The sequence below is a fragment of the Pelophylax lessonae genome (assembly GCF_965119305.1).
Source record: "Pelophylax lessonae genome assembly, chromosome: 3".
NCBI lineage: Eukaryota > Metazoa > Chordata > Amphibia > Anura > Ranidae > Pelophylax > Pelophylax lessonae.
In genome coordinates, this window is record NC_138770.1 from 531,444,140 (window position 1) to 531,468,912 (window position 24,773).

At 45.7% G+C, this 24,773-nt stretch overlaps 1 protein-coding gene across 1 annotated transcript in view; it reads left to right on the top strand.

Moving 5' to 3' along the window:
• The window catches only part of AHCTF1 (AT-hook containing transcription factor 1), a 310,501-nt gene that overhangs the window by 47,335 nt on the left and 238,393 nt on the right, over positions 1-24,773 (top strand). Inside the window, exons 3-6 of the mRNA XM_082252084.1 lie at positions 5,292-5,545; positions 6,610-6,790; positions 20,972-21,179; positions 22,709-22,822. Coding sequence (XP_082108210.1) covers positions 5,292-5,545; positions 6,610-6,790; positions 20,972-21,179; positions 22,709-22,822 — 757 coding nt within the window. The remainder of the gene's footprint in view (positions 1-5,291; positions 5,546-6,609; positions 6,791-20,971; positions 21,180-22,708; positions 22,823-24,773) is intronic.

Genomic DNA, 24,773 nt, shown 5'->3' on the forward strand with positions numbered 1-24,773 from the left:
TGGTTTTGCACAGAACAGCCCTGATTCGCCTCTTCTGGGGTCCCCTACTGATGCTTCTGGCTCCTCCTGCCTTCAGAGTGCCCCCAATAGCAAGCTGCAAAGTATAGTATAGCGAGCCCCCTATAGGAAGGTAAAAAACTTCTGCCTTTGAGAACAATTCTCTTCCTGCCCAGGACTACATGTCCCATGAGACATTGCTCCTCACACAAGTCACATTCACAAGTTCTCAGGCACTTACTGACATGTATGGATGGTGTACTGAGCTGTATATGTGCTGCATTGTATTTCCAGAAATGTAAAAAAATAATGCACTCTGTATGGAGGCCAACTAATCGATTATGAAAATGGTTGACTATTTTCATAATCGATTAGTTGTCGATTAATCGATTTAGTTTCGGTACTAATGTAAACCCTCACCTTCTAAAACACATTCAGTTTAAAATAGAGACGAAAGGCAAACCATTTCTGTATAGATATAAAAAAAGGGGGGAAAAAAAAAGTGTTAATGTTTCTTTTATAAGTGATCAGATACCGTGTTTCCCCCGAAAATAAGACCAGGTTTTATATTTTGGCTACAAAAAAACACGGGCTTATTTTTAGGGCAGATCTTACAGTCATGTCATGACGGATCTTAAAGGGGTTGTAACCCTAACATAGTTACATAGTAGGTGAAGTTGAATAAAGACAATAGTCCATCCAGTTCAACCTGTGTAGGCGACTTGTATCCGACTTGTCCCATAGACTTCAATGGGAGTCGCCTCCTTATCTTATTTGAAGTGACTTGTGATCCGACTTTCCATTAAAATGGTCCTGGACCAGAAAAAAAAGATAATTTTTCTTAGAAACAAAAAAAAAAAATCTTGATCCTTTAAGGCATTATAGACAGCACAGTGCTTGTTCTGTTATTGACGCCTCTTTGTTCCAAAAAACCTGGAATAAAACAATAAAATGTTTTTTTAAAGTTCCTGTGTCCCCGGTCTTCTTTCCCTGTCAGCTCAGGAGTCGGCATTAGGACCTTCTGTAATCCCAAAAATAAACCTTGATTAAAGACATAATGAAATTATGTAAACAATTTTGTAAAAAGATTATAGATTATGCAGTGTGTCTTTTTGTAACTTTATAGTGGAAAATACCTTATTTACAGCGCTGTTGGGTGCTCACATGACCCACCGGAGCTCTGCTTCCCTGCATTGAGCACTTCACAGTGAGGTGCCTCTGACGTCAACCAGGAGGAGAAGATCTACCTTGGGTCATGTGAGCGCCCAGCGGCGCTGTAAATAAGGTATTTTCCACAAAGTTACAAAAGGAGACGCACTGCACATTATATAATCTTTTTACAAAACGGATTACATATTTTTACAACGCTAGGTCTTATTTTCAGGGTAGGGCTTATTTTCAGAAAACAGGGTAACCTCTGTTCTCAGCTACATAAGAGCTAGGGGAGGAGAAACAGCAGCTCATCTTCAGTGAATGGCTGTGCAGGGGTATACATATCAGGACAAGTCTTATCCCAGCTCAGCTAGAGAACTGACCGTGCTGTGCTCTTATGCGTAGTGTGGTCAGTTTTTGAAAGCCGAGGTACTGGCTGGAACTGAACTGGCAGGAACACCAGGGATTTAACACAAAAGAATCAATTTAAAGAGTTCAGGATACCATTTCATACAAGTGCATGGTATATCCGGTATATGAAATGTTTGATTTACATATTCTTTAAACCTAGATTTTTAATGGGTGTGCTGACTGTCATATTAATCAATCATTACATGATTTGTTTTTATATTAGATTGTTTTGCCCCTTCTCTCCCCCTTCCTCCCCAACTACCGATGTGCTTCCTATGTCTACTTATGAAGTACAACCTGCCCCCTCTCCACTTCCGTGCAACAAATCTGGCATCAGCTTGGAAGGAGAGGGAACTGCAGCTTCTTTTGGCTCAGAGCACTTTTCCAGGAACAAGAGGAATACAACGAGCGGCTTGTGTGTGTGTCTCTGCATTCCTCTTGCTACAGCTTGTCGTGGGAAAGTAATGTGAGCTGAGACAAAACGCTGCAGTGGCAATCAATTCATCACTTCCAAACTTTTGTTGAATTTGCTAGGAGGGCATGGGGCAGGTTGTATAATTAGACTAAGACAAGGCTGCACAAATCTCAGGCGCAAGGTTGCCATGGTGACTAGAAATGGTATCCTGGTGCCTGGCCTTTTGTCAGCCCATTCACTGCAGGGATGCATAATTTTATATTACCTGACACTTGGGACATGCAGTTTTGGGTGCCAGGCAGGTAGTATTTTTACTTGTCAGGTGGAAGCATTTGGACGGCTGGGCTTTTTTTTTTATTAGCTATATACAAATAAAGAAATGGGAGTGGCCACGGGGTGGTACCACATCCAAATCGGAGCAAGACATTTTGTGGAAAAAAGGGGGGACTGGAATGCAAACTTTACTGATACCAGATTAAGACTCGGTTCACATTAGCGCGACTTGTCAGCCTGACAAGTCGCGCTCCCTCGCGGTCCATTGACCGCTACAGGACCCGTTCTAATAGGAGCGACACAAGTCGCTCCGACTTAGAAAAAGGGTCCTGTACTACTTCGGTGCGACCTCGGAGCGACTTGCATAGACTTCCATTATGTGAAGTCCCTGCAAGTCGCTCCGAAATCGTGGTGCACGGGACTGACAAGTCGCCTCCCGAAGTAGTAAGGAGTCGTGTCACGCTAATGTAACCGGCTCTTAGACTCCATGTATTTATATTTTAAAAACGCAAAAAATGTATTACAAAATATAAATACATTTTTTGTTAAATAGTTCTCATAATGCATGTATAAAGTATACGAGATATCTCTATTGTAACATCCAAGAGATCGACGTGTTTGGCAAAATCCGCTTCCTCCAGGACCTTTTATCTCGGTAGTTGAGATATATCATGACAAATTTGAGAGCCTCAATCACATGGCCAATAGTGCAACATTTAAAGTGCATAGACTAGAGTGTATTTGTTGTATGCCAAATGTGTTTCTCTGGCCGGCCAGAGAAACTCATTCAAGCCCTGAAGGTCAAGGAGAGGAGAAGGTTTCCTACGGGCAGAATGAAGCAGCAAAAGGAGGGCCAACAGACGTAACAAGCCATCCTTCTGATTATATGCCTGTAAATGTCCAAAAGGGGGGGAAGACTAGACTGCAAGTCTCACAGGTAAATAATGGACCTCAAATATTATTAGTAGTGCTAGACAACAAAGCCCCCACATCAGTATAATGGCAGTTTTACATCCAAAGCATATCTGTCTGATTTGCACCATTTCTTTGGCTATAAGCTAAGAATTTGCGAAGCGAGTCGACCTTTTGGATGTTGCAATAGAGATCTCGTATATTTTATAAATGCATTGAGAGCATAAGATATTGTTTTTAACAAAATTTTTTTTTTATGTAGCCCTGCTCCCAAAGGAGTGGCTTAATGTAAGTGTAACCTCTTCTCTTCTTTCACCCTGAGCCTGCTCCGAACCAACTAACACTATTTGCTCTGTCATGTTAAATGACTGAGACCACAAGTATTGCAGTGAAAGAACAAATTTACTGCTTTTAGATTTGAAATAAAACAAGAGTATACAAACAGAATCGGAGATAATGCAAAGGTTTCCAAAGAGGTAGATCCTGAGTTCCCAACTACGCCACTCCCTGTGTCCAGCAGTAGGTGGAGCTATGACCTTTGACCTCTGATCCCACATCTCCTGACCTTTGACCTAAGTCCACAAATCCTGTCCTTTGACCTTAGGGGTGGGTCCATGACCCATTTCCTGTGTCAAAACCATCCCCTGTGTCTTTACTGGCAATAGGCAACCCTTACCCTAACCTAAGGTTTTGGATAGAGTTCAGCACTCAGGATCTGGAACACAGACCACACATATATATGTAAATAGGTACATGTATATATTCTAGAGGACTGCGTTCAGTAGCAATAATAACACACTGAATATTTGAGTTTATATAGAGAGTGACCACAAATTCAGATTGACTTCACTTAATGAATAACTAAAATAGAATGAACAGTATAACAATACTAGCTCAGTTATCAGAGTGCACTCTGTGTACTACAAATGGGGGCCCCCTTTATACTGAATTGCAAGAGTCTCCTGGAGAGTGAGGCCTCACTAGTCTTCACCGGCAAGGAATCCTCACTCCGTAATCCATAATTGTAATCCAAACAAAGGTGATGATGAACTGTAATCCCCAAAGTAGTCAATAATTGTAATCCACATAGATGAATGCAAAACAGATCTGGATGCTTCTTAACAGGCTAACAGCCTAGGACTGGACAGAGGGCCTGTCAACGACCTTCCGCTCCGTTACACTACCGAGTCTCCTCCGCGCACACACACACACACCGCCCTCTGCTCTTGTGTCCGACACTAGGCCTCCGGCCTACTTCTCTGCGAACCGCAGCAGCTCTTCCCCTTTTTTACAGCGCGCTGTCCTCGAGGCAAGAGAACGAAATTGGATCCCGCCCCTCTTTATAAAGACATTCCCAGCAGGCTCCACGAGTCACATTGCTCCCTGGGAGAAGAGTCCCTGCACATAGCTGTCTATGGTCCTGGCTACTCCCGGATCTACATCTCCCATAATTCAAAGTCAGTCTTTGCAGAACTTTAATAACAAATAACGGTTTGAACAGCACCAGCCGTGCGACCAGACTACATCTATTATATTTTGTAATTTCTGCGGTTTTAAAATCTAAACACGGCGTCTAAAATCTGGTACCAGTAAAGTCTGCATTCCTGTACCCCCTTTTTTTTCACAAATGTATTTTTAATTAGCTGTTGCACTTGCAGTGTTCCAACTGGGAAAGTTGCAGTGTCAGCATTCCTCTAGTTGTGATTAACCCTTTGAGAGTATCCCAAAAATTACATTTTTGTGGTAGAGGATGCATTAAATCTGACTTGATTTAGGGCAGGCTACTGGGAAAACTAGTGAGCCAGTCACACAAGCAGAAAATGCCCTTATTGGGAAAGTTCTGTATACCAATTGTGTACAGGATGCCTCCAAGTTGCCATAGTGTATTGAATTTGACAAAAAAATTACAGCATTTCAGACTGGAAAGTAAAATTGTAATAACATTCAATTACAGTATGGCTTGTGTAGCAAATGTATATGCAATATTTTATTTGCTTTTTTTTATTTCTCACAAAAGTTACATTTAAAACCTAGGATTATCCAATTTAGGAGCTGCAGTAATGCTTTCCTAGTGACGCACATCTTTGTCTTCATGTTTGCTAACAATTACTTTTTGCTTATGTTTTTAAAGGTAAAGCTGGACTAGCTTGGCTGGCTTGTGGACCTCAACTGGAAGTTATTAATGCTTTAACAGGTGAAAGGCTTTCTGCCTATCATTTTAGCGGAGTGACTGAACGACCTCCTACTGTTGTGACCGTCAAAGAGTTTTCCTGGCAAAAGAAAACTGGATTACTTGTGGGACTAGTTGAAGCTGAAAGCAGTGTTCTCTGCCTATATGATGTTAGCATTTCAAGAGTAGTTAAAGCTGTTGTACTTCCCGGTTCGGTATGTAATAACCTCTTAATAGTTTTTTTTTTTTTATTTTTATGTACTTTAAATGTTTGTGTTGTATCGATGAACTCTTAGTTGTCCATAAAAGTTATGTACTACAGATTTGCTGACGTTGTTAAAGTGGAACTAAAGTTCACAAGTACTTTTTCAAGGCTGCATGCAAAGGATTGTTGGATATGGTACTGGTACGGCCCTGTTGGAACCACAACTGAGGCGGTACGGTTTAACGGCGCTTTTCCAATGCATGGAACCGAACGGTTCGGCTCGCTTTTGTGCTTTTCCACTGCTGGTACCGCATGGTACGATGTAGGAAAGGTTCGGTACAGTACGGCGGCGCTTTTCCATTACATGGAACCGAACGGTACGGCTTGCTAAAACAGTACCACCTCGATTTTGGTTCCAAGAGGTACCATATCCCACAATCCTTTGCATGCAGCTGTTTGTCACTACTAGCCACTGATTGGTCAGAGAATCATTGTTATCCCACCCACTTACTTTAGTACTACTTTAGTGGAAAAGCAAACCATACCGAACCGTGCCAACATCATACCAAGCGGTACCATGCAGTGGAAAACCAAACCGGGCCAAGCAGGGCCGAGTAGTGCCGAGCCAGTATTTGCAGTGGAAAAGTGCCATAAGCGAGCCGTACCGTTCGGTTCCATGTAGTGGAAAAGTGCCACCGTACCATGCGGTACCAGCAGTGGAAAAGCACAAAAGCGAGCCAAACCGTTCGGTTCCATGCAGTGGAAAAGCACCAATAGAGGACACAAATGTTTGTAGTTGACTGAAGTTAGCACTTTTGATGATTGTTGGGGGTCTATGCCTTCTGTCATTTGAAGTAAGAACCCCGCCCCTCCCTCCACAGGGTAAAACCTTGTTTAAAAAAAAAAAAAAATGTCACTAAAGTATTAGGAATCTGGCTTTAATTGGCTAAAGTGACACTTTGGTTTATATAGTTCTGCTGTAACATCTAAGCTATAACCATATACTTTGCAAAGGGGTTTTAATGAATAACATTCCACCTCTCCTTTTTTTTTTTTTTCCCCATGCAAACATAGGTAACTTCTGTTGAACCTATAATCAATCATGGCGGAGCTAGCGCAAGCACTCAACATTTACATCAGAGTTTGAGGTGGTTCTTTGGCGTTGCTGCAGTGGTCACGGATGTTGGCCATGTTCTTCTTATTGATTTATGCTTAGATGATGTATCGGGAAATCAAGATGAACTGGAAGCATCAGGTACTCCTTCTTTCACCCCCCCCCCCAAAGAATTCTATATTTACATCCCATGCTTTGTATTGTAATCTTGTAAAATTGTAAAATGCTAAGATTTAAAAACTCCCTATGTGCATTTTATTAGAGATCTATAAAGAGAAGTTCAGGATAACTTTTTTGCATCTTCAGATGTGTTGGCAATGGCAGTTAACTTGGATCACTGCTGACCACTTTAATATTAGAACATATAGAGAAGAACAAGTAGGTGCTATTTATCTTAACATCTGTGTAGTCTCAGTAGACTGTGCTGTGATAAACTCCCACCCTGTTAGCTCATGATAACCCTATAGCCACTTGTAGTGCCGCTCGAGGTGTACGATACCCTATAGCCACTTGTAGTGCCGCCCGAGGTGTACTAATGATAACCAAGTTTGATGTCTCAGGGTGTTGTGTGGATGCAGGCTGTTCGATGGTTAATCCATTAAGTGAAGCATATAAGAAAATCAACACTTCCAGCTCATCAGGTGGAGAGGTGTGAAGGGCCTCATCCTTGGACTCCTCCTAAGCCCCACTGACATGTTGTTTTGAGTCATCCACGGAGCTTAATCATATTATGATTAAGCCCTGGGAGGCGGTGCGAAACGCGTGTGAGCCGAAGGCTAAGGCTGTTCACATCTCTCTTCACCTGATGAGGTGGTGGTGTGTGGTGTCTTTTTGTACTTATATCCCACCCTGTTAAACAACGCTTCACCAGTTATTCAAGAGTTTTGCTTGAACTGGAAGGTTGTTACAAAATGAATATCCCACCCCACAAAAAGGATGCTGCTCTGTATATTTCTTGGTTACTTTATAGAATTGTGTACATTAACCACTTCAGCCTCGGAAGGTTTGTACCCCCTTAACGACCAGGCCATTTTTTGATTCGGCACTGCATTACTTTAACAATTGCGCGGTCGTGCAATGAGGTATCCAAATACAATTGATGCTCTTTTTTCCCAAAAATAGAGCTTTCTTTTGGTGGTATTTGATCACCTCTGCGGTTTTTATATTTTGCGGTATAAACAAAGAGCGACAATTGTGAAAAAAACATATTTTCTCTTACGTCCTCCGACAGTCGCCGCCTCTTCATATTCGTCACTAATGGGGTTATTGACCTTTGCTCCGTAGGAGTAGCTAGGCAACAGAATATATTAATATCAAAGCTTTTAGCATATCCCACCCCCAGGGGGTGGTCCCCTCAGTCAATACCTCCCTGCTTCCTGCATTTCCAACTCAGTTTCTAATGCCTAGCTCAGGAGTAGGTTGGGCTGTTCCTGTGCTGGGGCTCTTAGTCTCAGCTTTTCTTTTTTTGATTTTATTTTGAGTTTTTTTCTCTTTCACCTAGCTGTTTATTTTCAGCGTTAGCTTCTTCTGATGAAGATGATCGTGCGGAGCTGGGTCTCAGTCTGGCCACCCTGGATCCCAGGGCTCAGGGCCAGGGGCTTCCCAGCCTGCCATCGAGCGTTCAGCTTAGGTTTTACCCTGGCACATTGAATGACCCATCCCTGTTTGCTGCAGGGATGCTATCGGTGTGGTGGCTACCTCACTGGACGCCATTGCGGTTTCGCACCGCAGTTCCACTGCGTCATGCTTGCGACACTCCCTGTCCTCAGTGCAGCGGTTTGGTCGCTGGAGCAGGCTCCCCACGCCATCCGGACTGGTAAGTGTAACTCTATGTGGGGACCTGTCTATTTGGGTGTCAGTCTGGGACTGTGTGACCCTGCATGTCTGTGTGGCTGCTGTGCTCCCTGTCAGTTCCTGTGTGGACTTACTGCCTGTGTGTGGGCTGTGAAGGGGGGGGCTCTCCCGCTCTGCTGGGTGTAAGCATGAAGCAGTCAGTTTGGGCATGCTGTGCGGCGATCCGCCATTTTTTGCGGCAAAATCATGGTGGCCGGTCCTGTGTGGTAATGCACGGTGTTTTGGCGCCAAACGCCGCCATTTTGGCGGCTATCGATCAGGCCACATGTCGGCGCCATTTTCTATTTGCCCAAAGAATCCTCAGCCGAGCGGCCATGTTTGTGTAGCCTTGCATAGGCTTCATAGGGGCGGTCAGTCTTGCATCACTTCCTTTTGCTCTGGGACAGCGATCGGTGGCAGCAGCCTGTGTGATCTCTCCAGGTTTTTATCTTCCCTTTTTTCCTGTATTCCTTGCCCAGTTTCTCGTCCCTGTGGGGGTCGGTGTATTCTGTGGGTGCGGTGGGCTACGCTCGCCGCGATCTTAAAGGGGCAGTACTCCTTTTTTCCTAACACTACTGGGGCATGGATTCTCAGGATTGCAAGTTTCCTCCCGCCTTGGTGGGGGGCCAAGGGGCTGCTGCTTCCCCCGAGGGGGCTGATCTGGCTACTATTGTGGCAAATTTGGCTGCTCAGGTGCAGATGCTGGTGGCTGATCGATCCACAAAACGGCCCAGGGTGTCTATTTCCTCTGATTCAGAGGGCGATGGGGCTGCTATGGCTGGAGTGCCCTTCTCAGGGTCTGATTCATCCCTTGACCTTGTGGGGTCTGAGGGGGAGGCTGAGGTGGAAGGGGTTGATAATTCTCCCCCTGGCTCGTCTGAAGAGCTTGCACTCATGGATGAGTTGGTTGCTTCTATCAAGCAAACGCATTTGCAGGATGAACCATGTCCTCCTGTTTTGATGTCCTCTTATGGGACACAGAGGAAACGCAAAACATCGCAGGTTTTTCCTTGCTCTACGGAATTTCAGTGCATGGTTGATGAGCAATGGCGCAATTTAAAAAAGCCTTTTGCTGTGCCGAGTAGGTTCAAGCTGCGTTATCCCTTTACACCCGCCACTGATGAGCGTTGGTGTGTGCCGCCTCAGGTGGATCACGTGGTGGCGATTTTGAATAAATCGACTGCGATCCCTGCTGAGGATACCCCAGCGTTTCGGGTCCCGACGGACAGGAGATTGGAATCTCTGGCCCATCATTCTTATACGGTTGCTGGCTCTATGCTGAAGCCTCTTTTTGCTTCCATTATGGCAGCCCAGGCTATTGCGGATTGGACACAGGTGCTCAGGCGCACCCTGGTGGCTGACTCTGCCCCGCCGACAACTTTGGCTATGGGGGATCAGATTCATCAGGGTGTCATGTATTTGTGTGATGCGGACTTAGATATGGTCCCTTTGGCTGCGCGTCTTTCTAGTGTGGCGGTCTTGAACCGTCGCCTGATATGGCTGAAATGTTGGTCTGTTGACCAATCTTCCCGCAAGACTTTAGCTGATTAGCCCTACGCAGGATCTCGCCTTTTTGGCGAATCTTTGGATATTCTGATAAAGGGGATTTCTGGGGGTAAGAGCACTCTTTCCCCAATCTCACAAGAATAAGTTTGTTCGTGGTAAGAAGAATGCCTCGTTTAGGCCCTCTCAGGGGTCCTTTCGTGCCTTTCGGTCGCACTATAAGGGCAAGCCCTTCAAGGGCCAAGGCTCCCAGAAGAAGCCGTGGACGGGTAAGCAGAAGTCCGGCCAGTCCGGGTTCGCCCTCGCCCTCATGCGGCCTGAAGGGACGCCCTCACCCGGTTCTGGGGTGGGGGGCCGTTTGCTCGGTTTTCTTCAACCCTGGCTGGACCACATTCGGGACAGATGGGTTCAGGAAATCGTTCGATCTGGATACAAGATCGAGTTTCTCTCTCGGCCGGCGGGCAGATTTTTCCCCTCAAACCTTCAGCTGACTCCGGAGCGCTTGCAGGATCTGCACCTGGCGGTGCGGGACCTGCGGGTCCAGGGAGTGGTGGTTCCGGTGCCTCATCGGGACAGATTTCGGGGGTTCTATTCCAATCTATTCACTGTGCCCAGAAAGGAGGGCAAGGTATGTCCGATTCTGGACTTAAAAGCTCTGAACCGCTTTGTGCGGGTTCGCAAGTTCCGCATGGAATCACTGCGCTCGGTGGTGGCTGCCCTGGTTCCGGGGGAATTCATGGCCTCCATCGATCTGAAGGATGCGTACCTTCACATCCCCATTTTCGAGGGTCACCAGAGGTACCTTCGATTTTCCATTGCGGAGGATCATTATCAGTTCGTGGCGTTGCCCTTTGGTCTCGCTTTGGCTCCGCGGGTTTTCACCAAGGTGCTTGCGCCGGTTCTGGCCTTATTGAGGGCCCAGGGCATTTCTGTCCTGGGGTATCTGGACGATATCCTGATTCGGTCCGCGACCAGTCAGGGCCTGGTGAACGACCTGTCCATCACGATGCAGACTCTGCAGGAATTCGGTTGGACGATAAATTTTCCAAAGTCAACGTTGTATCCGTCGGTTCGTCTTCCCTACCTGGGGATGATTCTGGACTCTGTTCAAGCGAAGGTCTTCCTGCCGGAAGACAAGCTTCGGACGCTTCAGTGCGAAGTCAGGTCCCTAAGGGACAATCAGTGCTCGTCCCTCCGGACGTGTATGAGGTGTCTGGGATTGATGGTTTCGGCCTTCGAGGCGATTCCCTTCGCCCAGTTTCACACACGGGAGCTTCAGGCGGAGGTCCTGGCCAAGTGGGACGGGAGTCCGCAATCTCTGGATCTGCGGCTGTCGTTGAGCCGTCTCACCCGCAGGGGTCTTTTGTGGTGGCTCCAGTCCCCGGCGGTGTCGGGGGGGCAAGTCCTTTGTCATGGACGGTGATCACCACGGATGCCAGCCTGTCGGGCTGGGGTGGTGTTCTGGGCGTTCTGTCCGCCCAGGGAACTTGGTCGGAGGAGGAATCCTCCCTTCCGATCAACATTCTGGAATTGCGAGCGATAAATCGGTCTTCTGCGTTGGACGGACAGGCTTCAGGGCCGTCCAGTTCAGGTACAGACGGACAATGCCACAGCGGTGGCCTACATCAACCACCAAGGGGGCACCAGGAGTGCCCGAGCGGCGCAGGAAGTAGCCGACATTCTGTCTTGGGCCGAGACGCATGTCCCGGCGATATCTGCAGTTCACGTTCCAGGGGTGGAGAACTGGCAGGCGGATTATCTGAGCCGCCAGTCCCTGGACCAGGGAGAGTGGTCCCTTCACCCGGATGTCTTCCAGATGTTGTGCGCGAAGTGGGGGTCCCCAGATGTGGACCTGTTCGCGTCTCGTCTAAACAACAAGGTGGAAAGGTTCGTGGCAAGGACGCGCGATCCTCGGGCAGATGCCTCAGACGCGTTAGTGGCACCCTGGCATCTGTATCGCCTGATGTATGCCTTTCCACCGATTCAACTGCTGTCCAGGCTCCTTCGCAGGTTGGCCTCGGAACCGCACACGGTGATTCTGGTGGCACCGGACTGGCCTCGCCGGTCTTGGTACGCAGACCTCGTGAATCTGGCGGTCGACGCTCCGTGGCGTCTGCCACTTCGAGAAGATCTCCTGTCTCAAGGACCGATATTCCATCCTGCTTTACAGTCGCTGGCTTTAACGGCCTGGCTGTTGAAAGCCAGGTCCTGAAGGATAGGGGTCTTTCCCCTGAGGTCATTCCCACTTTGATCAAGGCTAGGAAGGCCTCTTCGGGGAAGATTTACTACCGTACTTGGAAGGCTTACTTTGCCTGGTGTGAGTCCAGGGGGTATTCCCCTCGCTCGTACTCGGTATCGAGAGTGTTGGCTTTCCTTCAAACGGGCGTGGACCAGCGTTTGGCGTTGGCCATGATTAAGGGTCAGATTTCTGCGCTGGCCGTTCTCTTTCAACGCCCTGTGGCGTCTAACTCTTTGGTTAGCACCTTTGTTTAAGGGGTGCGACATTTGGTCCCTCCTAGGAGGGAGCCTTTGCCTCCATGGGATTTGAACCTTGTTCTGTCCGTGTTGCAACACGCTCCTTTTGAAAAGATCAGGGAGATCTCGTTGTCTCTGTTGTCCAAGAAGGTTGCCTTCTTGGTGGCGATCACTTCCGCTCGCAGGGTGTCGGAGCTGGCGGCCTTGTCCTGCAAATCTCCGTATTTGGTGATTCACTTGGATAAGGTGGTCTTGCGACCTAACCCGTCTTTTCTTCCGAAGAGGATCTCGGAATTTCACCTCAATGAGGATATTGTTCTGCCTTCGCTTTGCGCGAAGCCTAAGCATCCGAAGGAGGTGGCTTTGCATTCCTTGGATGTTGTTAGGGCGATCAGGGTTTGCCTGTCATCGACTAAATCCTTTCGCAAGTCGGATTCTCTTTGTCCTTCCTGAGGGACCTCGGAAGGGCATGGCGGCGTCGGCTGCGACCATCGCCAAATGGATCAGACAGACGATTGTGCAAGCCAATGCTTTGAAGGGGAAGGTTCCTCCTTTTCCTGTGAAGGCGCACTCTACCAGGTCTCTGAGTACGTCTTGGGCCTATCGTCATCAGGCTTCTGTGGCCCAGGTGTGTAAGGCGGCGACTTGGTCGTCCGTTCACACCTTCTCAAAATTTTACAAAGTGGATGTTCAGGCATCGGCCGTAAAGTTCTTAGTGCGGCGGTGCCTTAGGGTCCCTTGTTTGGGCCCTTGGCGTTTGGGGTGTTTTTTTTACCCCTAGGTTACTTGTTCTTTCCTGGGTTGTTGCTCCTGTTGGGCACGTTTTTCCTGTTGCCCAGTTGGTTCTCTTACTTTGGTAAGGTTCCTTTTTCTGATGTGGGTACTGCGTTGCTTTAGGCGCGGCTGCTTTTTTCCCACCCCTCATGTCTACACTGCTATGGGACGTCCCCATTAGTGACAAATAGGAACAGGCGGCGACTGTCGCAGGACGTAAGAGAAAACGGAATTTTTGTAAAATCTTACCTGTAAAATTCCTTTCTCTGAGTCCTCTGACAGTCGCCGCCCCCGCCCCTCTTTTGGGGTTTGTTTATGTACTCTACTGCTATGCTACTGAAACTGAGTTGGAAATGCAGGAAGCAGGGAGGTATTGACTGAGGGGACCACCCCCTGGGGGTGAGATATGCTAAAAGCTTTGATATTAATATATTCTGTTGCCTAGCTACTCCTACGGAGCAAAGGTCAATAACCCCATTAGTGACGAATATGAAGAGGCAGCGACTGTCGGAGGACTCAGAGAAAGGAATTTTACAGGTAAGATTTTACAAAAATTCAGTTTTTTTTTTACTTCTATAAAACATTCCCAATAAAAATTTAAAATCTAATTTTTTTTTTATCGGTTTAGGCCAATCTGTACTACTATTTTTGGTTAAAAAAAAAAAAAAAAAATCCCAAAAAGCGTATTTTAATTGGTTTGTGCAAAAGTTATAGCATTTACAAACTATGGGATAGATTTTTGGACTATTTATTTTTGTTTTTATTAGTAATGGTAGCAATCAGCGATTTTTAGCGGGACTGCGACATTACTGCGGACAAATCGGGGGGAGGAGGGCTCTGTGAAAGGCACACGGGGATTGGTGTTTCAGCTTAGCTGAGAGAGACAATCTCACTGTGCCTGTCTCACAGGAGAGCCGTCTGCTTTGTTTACATAGGCAGGCGGTTCTCCTGTCAGTTTCCCCCGAAGATCGCGGCAGGCCAGCGGCGATCGAGCCCGCTACTCCCGCTTTGTCTAATCACAGTGGAAGTGCCGCTCCGGCGGCAAGCGCCGAGACCGCGTGCATATATTTACGTACATGTGTGGTATTATGCCCTGCCGGAGCAAATCTGCGTGGGGCGGTCGGCAAATGTTTAAAGATTGTCCTAGTAAAAGGAGGAGACTGTAGGTTGTGCACATGCGCTAGCATGTCTAAAGAATAGCTCACATCAGATATTAAAGATACTTTTGTGTTTTAAAAGAAAAAAGTAATACAGTATACCAAAAATTAATTTAAAAAAGTCAGAGGCAATGCTCGGGCCCGCCCACTGGAGCTGTCAGCTGGGCAGAAGAGAGACCTGAAGAGTCAGCTGAGGGCTGGGGGGATGCTCTGCTTTAGGTACCAATCTGCATATTTTTTTCTAACACATAGTTACATAGTGAGGTTGAAAAAAGACACCAGTCCATCCAGTTCAACCCATGATGAGTGTGTGTGTGTTTGCTGTTAACAGATTGTATACCCCTGTATGTTGTGGTCTTTAAGGTGCCCATCTAATAGTTTTTTGAAAAAACTATCGATGATTCCTGCTGAAGCCACTGCTCGTGTAAGAATTCCACATCCTTACTGCTCTGACAGTAAAGAACCGTTTATGCAGTTTAAGGTTAAATCACTTCTCTTCTAATTTTAGTGAGTGGCTACGTGTCCTTTTGTATTCCCTTTTGCTGAAAAGTTTGTTCTCTATGCTAGGGTCACCAGTACAGTATTTGTACATTGATATCCTATTCCCTCTTTCCAGAGAGAATAAGTTCAATGCTTGTAATCTTTCCTCATAGCTGTAGTCTTTCCTCATAGCTGATGTCCTCCATTCCCCTAATTATCTTTGTTGCCCTTCTCTGGGCTCTCTCCAGTTCCAGCACAGAACTGGACGGCATACTCGAGATGCTGCCAGACTAGAGTCTTGTAGAGTTTTGTCTCTGCAGTGAATCCCCTTTTTTATACATGCCAGTATTCTATTGGCTTTGCTTGCAGCAGCTTGGCATTGCATGCCATTGCTAAGCTTGTTGTCTACTAGGACCCCCAGGTCCCTTTTCATCTTTGATTCACCCAGAGGTTCTCAACCCCGCTCCCCCCCCCCCCCCCCTAGCGAGTAACTTGCGTTTGTATTTCTGGCACCCAAGTGCACTAACTTACATTTATCAACCTTAAACCTCATTTGCCATGTAGTTGCCCACTCCATTATTTTGTTCAGGCCTTCTTGTAAGGTTTCCACGTCCTGTATAGAAGATAATGCCCTGCTTAGCTTGGTATCATCCGAAAATACTGTGCTTGTGCTGGTTATCCCATCCTCTAGGTAGGTTATGAATTAACTAAACAGGATTGATCCCAGGACAGATCCTTGGGGGACCCCACTTTCCACACCAGACCAATCCGAGTACTTCCCATTTATCGCCACCCTCCTGGAGCCAGTTTTTTTATTCAGGTACTCACCCTATGGTCCATACCTACGTACCTTAGTTTGTACAGTAAGCATTAGTGGGGAACTGTAGCAAATGCCTTCGCAAAGTCCATATACGCTACATCCAAAGGCTTTCCTTTATCTAGATGGCGGATTACTACTGATTTATTATTAAAATCTTGTATATAGGCCCTTATCACCTCCAATATCTTGCAGACTACTGATGTTAGGCTAACCGGCCTGTAATTCCCAGGGATACATCTTGGCCCTTTTTTTAAATATTGGTACCGCGTTGGATTTCTTTTTTTCAGCTGGTACCATTTCCCTTCAGTAGACTAGCTATAAAAGTTAGGAACATTGGTCTGGCTACGGCTATCACCTGGCTTTAAGGACCCTCGGGTGTAAGCTATCCGGTCCTGGGGACTTATTTATGTAAGTTTTTCAAGTCTAGTTCTGAGTCTGTCTTTTGTTAACAATGAGGGTGCTTCCTGTGACTCGTTATTAACTTTGCAAGCTGGGATACTGTAGCCCCCCAATTCTTTTGTGAAGACTCCTGAAAATAATTTAGCACCTTCGCCTTCTCTGTCCTTTTTTATAGCCCTAATCCCCTCATCCCTTATGGGGCCAGTGTGTCCTGGCCCCACTTTCTATAAAAAAAAAAAAAAAAAAAAATATATATATATATATATATATATATATATATATATATATATATATATATATATATATATATATATATATATATATATATATACATACATACATATACAGTGGGTACGGAAAGTATTCAGACCCCCTTAAATTTCTCACTCTTTGTTATATTGCAGCCATTTGCTAAAATCATTTAGGTTCATTCTTCTTCCTCATGAATGTACACATAGCACCCCATACTGACAGAAAAACACAGAATTGTTGACATTGTTGCAGATTTATTAAAAAAGAAACTGAAATATTACATGGTCCTAAGTATTCAGACCCTTTGCTGTGACACTCATATATTTAACTCGGGTGCTTTCCATTTCTTCTTATCATCCTTGAGATGGTTCTACACCTTCATTTGAGTCCAGCTGTGTTTGATTATACTGATTGGACTTGATTAGGAAAGCCACACACCTGTCTATATAAGACCTTCCAGATCACAATGCATGTCAGAGCAAATGAGAATCATGAGGTCAAAGGAACTGCCTGAAGAGCTCAGACAGAATTGTGGCAAGGCACAGATCTGGCCAAGGTTACAAAAAGATTTCTGCTGCACTTAAGGTTCCTAAGAGCACAGTAGCCTCCATAATCCTCAAATGGAAGACGTTTTGTACGACCAGAACCCTTCCTAGAGCTGGCCGTCCGGCCAAACTGAGCTATCAGGGGAGAAGAGCCTTGGTGAGAGGTAAAGAAGAACCCAAAGATCACTGTGGCTGAGCTCCAGAGATGCAGTCAGGAGATGGGAGAAAGTTGTAGAAAGTCAACCATCACTGCAGCCCTCCACTAGTCGGGGCTTTATGGCAGAGTGGCCCGACGGAAGCCTCTCCTCAGTGTAAGACACATGAAAGCCCGCATGGAGTTTGCTAAAAAAACACCTGAAGGACTCCAAGATGGTGTGAAATAAGATTCTCTGGTCTGATGAGACCAAAATAGAACTTTTTGGCCTTAATTCTAAGCGGTATGTGTGGAGAAAACCAGGCACTGCTCATCACCTGTCCAATACAGTCCCAACAGTGAAGCATGGTGGTGGCAGCATCATGCTGTGGGGGTGTTTTCAGCTGCAGGGACAGGACGACTGGTTGCAATCGAGGGAAAGATGAATGCGGCCAAGTACAGGGATATCCTGGACAAAAACCTTCTCCAGAGTGCTCTGTACCTCAGACTGGGCCGAAGGTTTACCTTCCAACAAGACAATGACCCTAAGCACACAGCTAAAATAACGAAGGAGTGGCTTCACAACAACTCCGTGACTGTTCTTGAATGGCCCAGCCAGAGCCCTGACTTAAACCCAATTGAGCATCTCTGGAGAGACCTAAAAATGGCTGTCCACCAACGTTTACCATCCAACCTGACAGAACTGGAGAGGATCTGCAAGGAGGAATGGCAGAGGATCCCCAAATCCAGGTGTGAAAGACTTGTTGCATCTTTCCCAAAAAGACTCCTGGCTGTATTAGATCAAAAGGGGGCTTCTACTAAATACTGAGCAAAGGGTCTGAATACTTAGGACCATGTGATATTTCAGTTTTTCTTTTTTAATAAATCTGCAACAATGTCAACAATTCTGTGTTTTTCTGTCAGTATGGGGTGCTATGTGTACATTCATGAGGAAGAAGAATGAACTTAAATGATTTTAGCAAATGGCTGCAATATAACAAAGAGTGAAAAATTTAAGGGGGTCTGAATACTTTCCGTACCCACTGTATATGTATGTATGTGTGTGTGTGTGTGTGTGTGTGTATATATATATATATATATATATATATATATAATATATATATATATATATATTCTACCTATCCCTCAAAATTTCCGCTCGCAGTTTGCGAGTGAAATTTAATTGAGGGCGAGTGTTCCAGTGGCTCGGCTCGGTGCCTACCAGTGCTGCTAATCCTAGTTGGGGGGGGGGGGGGGGGGGCAGGGGCTATAGCATATACCCAATATTTCTTTCCCCATAGTACCTTCCCTTTATAGCTCTACTCATAGGGATTCTACCTCCTCTCTAGCTCCATTTGTGATATTGTCCCTCATATTTACTTGCACATTGTTCTTGATGTACAGGCATACCCCTCCCCCTTTTTTTTTTTTTTTTTTTTTTTTTTTTTTACCCTCTCTATCTCTGCGATAAAGGGAATACCCCTGAATGGTTGCCAGCCAATCATGAGAGCTGTCAAACCTGAAGTCTCCAAAATCTCCTCAAAATCATCCCCTTACATTAGCAGCTCCAGTTCTCCCATCATGTTGCAAACTATATTCTCCTATGTTATGAGATTGCATCTTTCGATTTTTCAGCCTACCTACCCTGGGTTTTGGATCTCTGGTCACCCTACCGCTAATGCCCGCTGAACCTTGCTCCCCGCTAGCTGATTCTACATCTGGACCCGCCCCCCCCCAGTCGCCTAGTTTAAATCCCCCTTTAAAATGTTGGCCTTCTCTCCCAGTACGACTGCACCCTCCCCATTTAGGTGCAGTCCATACATACCCAGCTCTCCTTATGTATGGAGATTCTTTGCATTGTTGCACGCTGCTTCCCTAGATTCAGGACCTGAGCTTCCATGGAAGCCACGTGCTTACGTTTTTTTGTGCAGCTGTACGCGCCCTTGGATGCCACAAGATGTACACAGAGTTGCATCTCCACACCTGCCGGGCATCGTACCCACTAATCTAATGGGGATTGGGAATTTACTTGTGTCCGATTAGCTGTTTACCAACTCCCTGCACAGTTACTCAGCAGTATTCCAGTCCGGTCAGCAGCTCTCACTCAAAACCACGCTATCTCAGTGACCGTTCTTCCGCCTTCCTCGCGGCAAGTACAGCACCACCCAGTGGCCAGACACTGGATTCAGTTACCAGACACCTGATGCTGTCTTCTATACAACCAGGGTACAGGAGCACTTCGTACTCTGTTACAGACAGGATTATATAATTTTTATATAGGTGGCTTAACGACAACTTTAACCCCAGGTCTGTATGGAAGCACAGAGCTTCTGTTACAGGGCTTTCAGCGCTCACACTTTGACAATTGCGCGGTCATGCAGAATTGACATTTTTTATAATTTTTTCTTTTTCCACACAAATAGAGCTTTCTTCTGGTGTTAAATTACCACTGGGTTTTTTTTTTGCTGTACAAACGAAAAAAAGACCGAATATTTTTGAAGAGAAGAAAAAATGTGTTAAATTTTGCTAACGAGTAATTTTTCTGCTTCACTGATAGGTGTAGAGAATAAAACTGATAGGGGCTAGAGAGTGCCTCTAAAGAACGGCTGCATTAAGGGGTGCTCAGACCAACTTTGTATAAATAATCAAAAATTCTTTATTAAGGATCAAAATGACATAGTCTGAGAATTACCCCCCACATAGGGGAACAGTGTACAAATACCGACAGATATGAAATATAAATGACAACACACAAGACATATAAAACCAAAAATTTCACACATACGAGGCCGGCCTCACACACACACACTGGAAGATCAGACCAGCAGTAGCCAGAGTGAGCTGCATGTATTCCCACCGGGAATATCTAAATGCTGCTGTCTCATTGGTCTGCTGGTCGGCATGCCACAGTGATATATAGTACCTGGTAATGAATAACCAAGACTGCTACACCAATAGTTCAAAAGGTCATGGACTTCATAATTTGACCCAATATCTTGTCAACCCTTTACTTCAAAATTACTAATCAAATGGTAATTCTAGAGTCTATTGACAGACTATCAGAGAAGCACCAATAATCTACTGGAATGCAGGTTTGAGCCTATACGCTTCTGCTATAATTGAAAGATCTCACTGATCAGGAGGCACTGAGGCTGCACCGATAGGTGGCACTAATGATGAAGCACTGATTAGCAGGACTGGTAGGCACTTGGGGGACAGATGTCCCTCTGACAGAAGCCGGTTAACGGCTTTCTTCTTTTCTTTTATGCGGACAACGTGAAGAAGAAGAAAAAAAAAAAGCCACAAACCAGCTTCTGTTTACTTCTGTGATCAGGCTGACAACTGATCGAGTGGTAAAGGGCCCGCTGTGATTGGCCCTTTACCCTATGTGATTAGCCAATTCCCAAGGACTAGGGGATCGTAGAGCGTGTCGGCACAAGAACGGGAGGGCGTCCATGTACGCACTCCCGGCACTTGAAGCCTGCGCTGTAGCCATCTTTTGGCTATAGTGTGGGCGTCAAGTGGTTAATAGGCTTGCTAATGCTGGATATGCTCCAGCCAGGTACAAGAACAAGAAGGTGCGCCAGACTAGGTGTAGCAGGTTGGCTAAAATGAGGGTTTTATTAGTTACCAAGTGGCTGCTCACATTAAAACAGAGAACAAGCATAGAAGTAAAGGTGTTTGCCGTCATTCGTAGCCCCGAGATGAGTTGCGGTGGGTTCGCCATTCTCGCTGCAGGGTTGGTGGATCAACTGGCCGGGATCCTGCCTCGTGGTGTGGTAACCAGTGTGGAACACACTCTGAGCTGGCCCAGACTTATTTTGGCAGAAAATGCTGTTTTTATTTTTTTGTTCTTGAACAGTCTCTAAATTTTCAATTTTTAGGCATGATTTTGAAATTTCATTGAAAGGATTTAAAATTAAAATACTTTAACCAAATTTCCTTTTATAGACTTGGAAGTAATGAGTGGGATACCATCTGAAATCCCAAAACTGAGAGAAGTAGCGGCAAGAGAGCGCCGCCATTTATGTCTTCAATTGCTAGCCCCATCTGGAACTTCAGTAACTGCCCTCAGCTTTATAAGCAGAACTAACCAGCTGGCTGTTGGATTTTCTGATGGATATCTTTCCTTATGGAACATGAAAACTTTACGAAGAGAGTGAGTAATTTTCCTATTTTGGTAGGAATGTGTATTCTGGTTTAGTATTGAGTAAAATGACAATGCTCTTCTGGCTCTTTAGCATAGACTGTGAAATTGACTGAAAGTGATACTGAGTGCCGGTTCACACTTCCGCGTGTGCTGCGATCGCATGTAATATCGGAGCGCACTGCTCCTTCACATGCGATCGGATGTGCAGTGCGAATTCAGCCATACACTTTGTATGGCTAAATTCGCACTGCACCTGCACAAAAGTCGCACGAGGCATTTTTTCAGCCGCATCAGGATCGGATCGCACAGTGGTTCACACTTGTGCGATCCGATCCTGTGCGAACTGTCAGATCGCACTGCGATATGCGATCAAACTGGGGGTGTCGTTATCATTTCATTGACACCCCCAGCATATCGCATATGGCAGTGTGAACTGCCAGATGTGCGTTTGCGATGCAGGAACAGGCTGCAAATTCACAGCCTTCCCGCATCGCACAAGTGTGACCCGGCACTAAAGCCTCATGTGTTTTTTTTTTTTGTTTAAAAATAACAAAATGTTTTACTTACCTGCTCTGTGCAGTGGTTTTGCACAAAGCAGCCCAGATCCTCCTCGATTCCCTCCTCAGCTCTCATGGCCTGCGCTCCAGTTGACCCCCCCCCCCCCCCCCCCCCACAGCAAGCAGCTTGCTATGGGGGCACCCGAGCTGAGCTTCAGCTCCGTGTCCATTCAGACACGGAGCTATGACTTGGCCCCGCCCCTCTCTTCGCTTTGGCTCACTGACTCTGACAGCAGCGGTAGCCAATAGCGTCACGCTGCCGTCTCAGCTAATGAGGAGGGAGAGTCCCGGGCTGCTGAGATACTCCTGCAACATCTCTGAATCGGGGATTGGCTGAGGGGGGGTTGCTGCACACAGGTTTTTTATCTTAATGCATAGATAAAAATAACCTGACTTTACAACCACTTATACAGAACCTTTAGTCCATATTGTAGCCTCTACAGCACATTAAAACAAGCCAAAGCTTTTTTGACCATACTTCTTTTGAAGGTCACAGGAGTGCACTTGTGTGCTTCTGTGACCCAAAATCCTCTGACAGTGGGCTGAAGCCTACGGTTGGCTGATGTCACAGAGCCGCTCCAGACCCTGAGGGATCCCATGAATGTCAGGATCCTCCCAAATAGCTGATCGGCATCTGGCTCAGCCTATAAGGGTGCCACTGAGAGCCTGAATAGCCTCTCCCTCCCCAGCCCAGCACTCCAGTGAGCATTGGAGGGGCATAGAGAGCAGTGACTGATAGTCACCGCACTCTGCTCAGATTGGACTTGAGAACTTAGCAAGCTACAGTCACGATTGCTCAGCTTTTGGACTTAGTGCTGTTGAGGGACATCTACAGCAGCTGCAGCCATATAGGGAAATATGTTTATTTTATTAATATTGCCAGAACCATTTTAAAAGGACACAGAGGTGTGTTTGAACGAGTTTTGTGTTCTATTGTAATGTTTTGAATATTTGTCATGCTTTACACTTCTTGTTTGCCAGATACCATGTTCAAATGGAAGGTGGAAAAGTTCCTGTGTCTGCGATTACTTTTCAAGAGCCTGAGAATGACCCCCGGAATTGCTGTTATCTTTGGGCTGTTCAGGCCACTGAGAGGTATTTTAAGCGGCTTCAGTTGATGGGTGCCCCTGGGTGAAAGGAAGGGAGACCAGAGAATGGCCGTTCGTTGACCTCTCCTTCCTGTTAGTGACCTGGAAGGGATGTGTAAAATGTCACTTCCGGGTCTCCGTGTCACTTCCCCAGGCAGTGCGGCCAGGGAAGAAACATTTGATTCTTTGGAGAATTTGAGAAATCTGGGATCTTTTAGACCCCACAATGTTTCTTTAAAGTGAACCTGTAACCAAAACTGCAGCACACAGGGAACTTTGTCTCCTTTGTTATGGATGGGGGGGTTACACTCAAACAGTTAAAATCCCCCCCCCCCCCCCGTACTAATGTAAACGCTGGGGGCAACTATGCACAAAAACATTAATGGCGATACATGTTACATTTACATATCGCTCGCATGCTGCACTGAGACCTATCATTCTAGTCCCATTATTTACAGTTAACTCTAAATGTAGACAATATAATTGCCTCCTCTCAAATGGTCTGGGTCCTGCACCGGCATCTTTTCTTCGGTTCCTTCGGCTCCTTGTCTTTGGTCATCTATATTAGCCGGCATGATATAACGTAACTCCTTTGCCTGTGCAGGAGTCTGTTATCCTGGCCCATAGGGAGTGTGGCGGCTATGTCTGTGCATACGCAGCTCAGTTTACATGCCACGGGAGACTTTAAACAAGCAGGCAGGTAGGTGTATTTTTTTGACAGAAGAGACATTACTAGCCTGGCCGTCCACTGACAAAGGGCACAGCTTAATTTTCACTTGTGTATAGCATGTACCACAATATTACTGTATTTCAGCATTGTCATGGCATATTTTTTTTTTTTTTTTTTCTTCCTCCTGTGTTTTTTTTTTTTTTTTTTTTTTTTTTTTTTGCCTGTTCTAACAAATGTGGTATGCTGTAAAATTGTCATACAAAAAAGAGTGGGACTAAGATAGTAACCCAGGCACACAAGCAGTTAATGAGCAGGAACTGAGACTTGCTGATGGTACATAATAATTTTTTGTAATAGAAATTGTAATAGAAATCATGCAATCACAAATACAAAAATTAAACTAGTACCCTATACCCTATAGGTGTGGTGACCCATATCCCCTCCTAAACATTAAAAAACACATGCCGTGTGTGGCTCTGGATCATCACATAAATGTGAACCGGCACTAAATGGCTTAGTCCAATCAAGTCTTTGATACATGAAAGAAGATTCAAATCGGCTTTCTTAGATATGTTGGTTGCAAAAAAAAAAAAAACTATTGCCAAATCCTCTGTTATGTGTATACAATGTAAAGTTTTCTCTCTGGATGAACCTCCTTGGCTGCTGTCAATCAGATGCAAATTGAGACAAAGAACTTTTCTCTATGTCCACAGTAAAAACGTTTTTTACAGTCTTTGTGCAGAATGAGAAGGGGAGAGGATAAGGAGGAAGAAGCTCATGTTACACTGCACAGTGCTTGAGAAATAGTTTCTCCTATGATTAGATCCACAGAAGTCCTATAATAGGAAAGATTAAATGTATTGGGTACTCACAATACCCTATAGTCCACAGTAAGACCAGCGATCTCCACTTTTCAATTACTCATCTCTGACAGCAGGAATGAGCGCTGGGGATCCCAGTCAATTGCCGTGCAAAGTCCTCCAGTGCAGTTTCCTGTACTGTCTGCTTGCCTGTCACTTGTCTCCGGTAAAAGCAGCAGTGAATGCTGTGATTCCCACTGGCTTAAGATACAGGGCCCTGCAGTAGTAATACATGCCGTCCAGATAGCAGAAATATCTCAAATTCCTAGCCACAACAGCTGTCTCCTCTCCTTTCCAAATCCCGAGTTGGCCACTCACCGCTGTACTATAGATACTTAGTCCCACAGGCTTCTAAATGGAAGGCAGCCAATGTGAATGGACATCAGCTTATGTTGAATAATGGCCGGCTGAATCAGAGCAACTCCCTC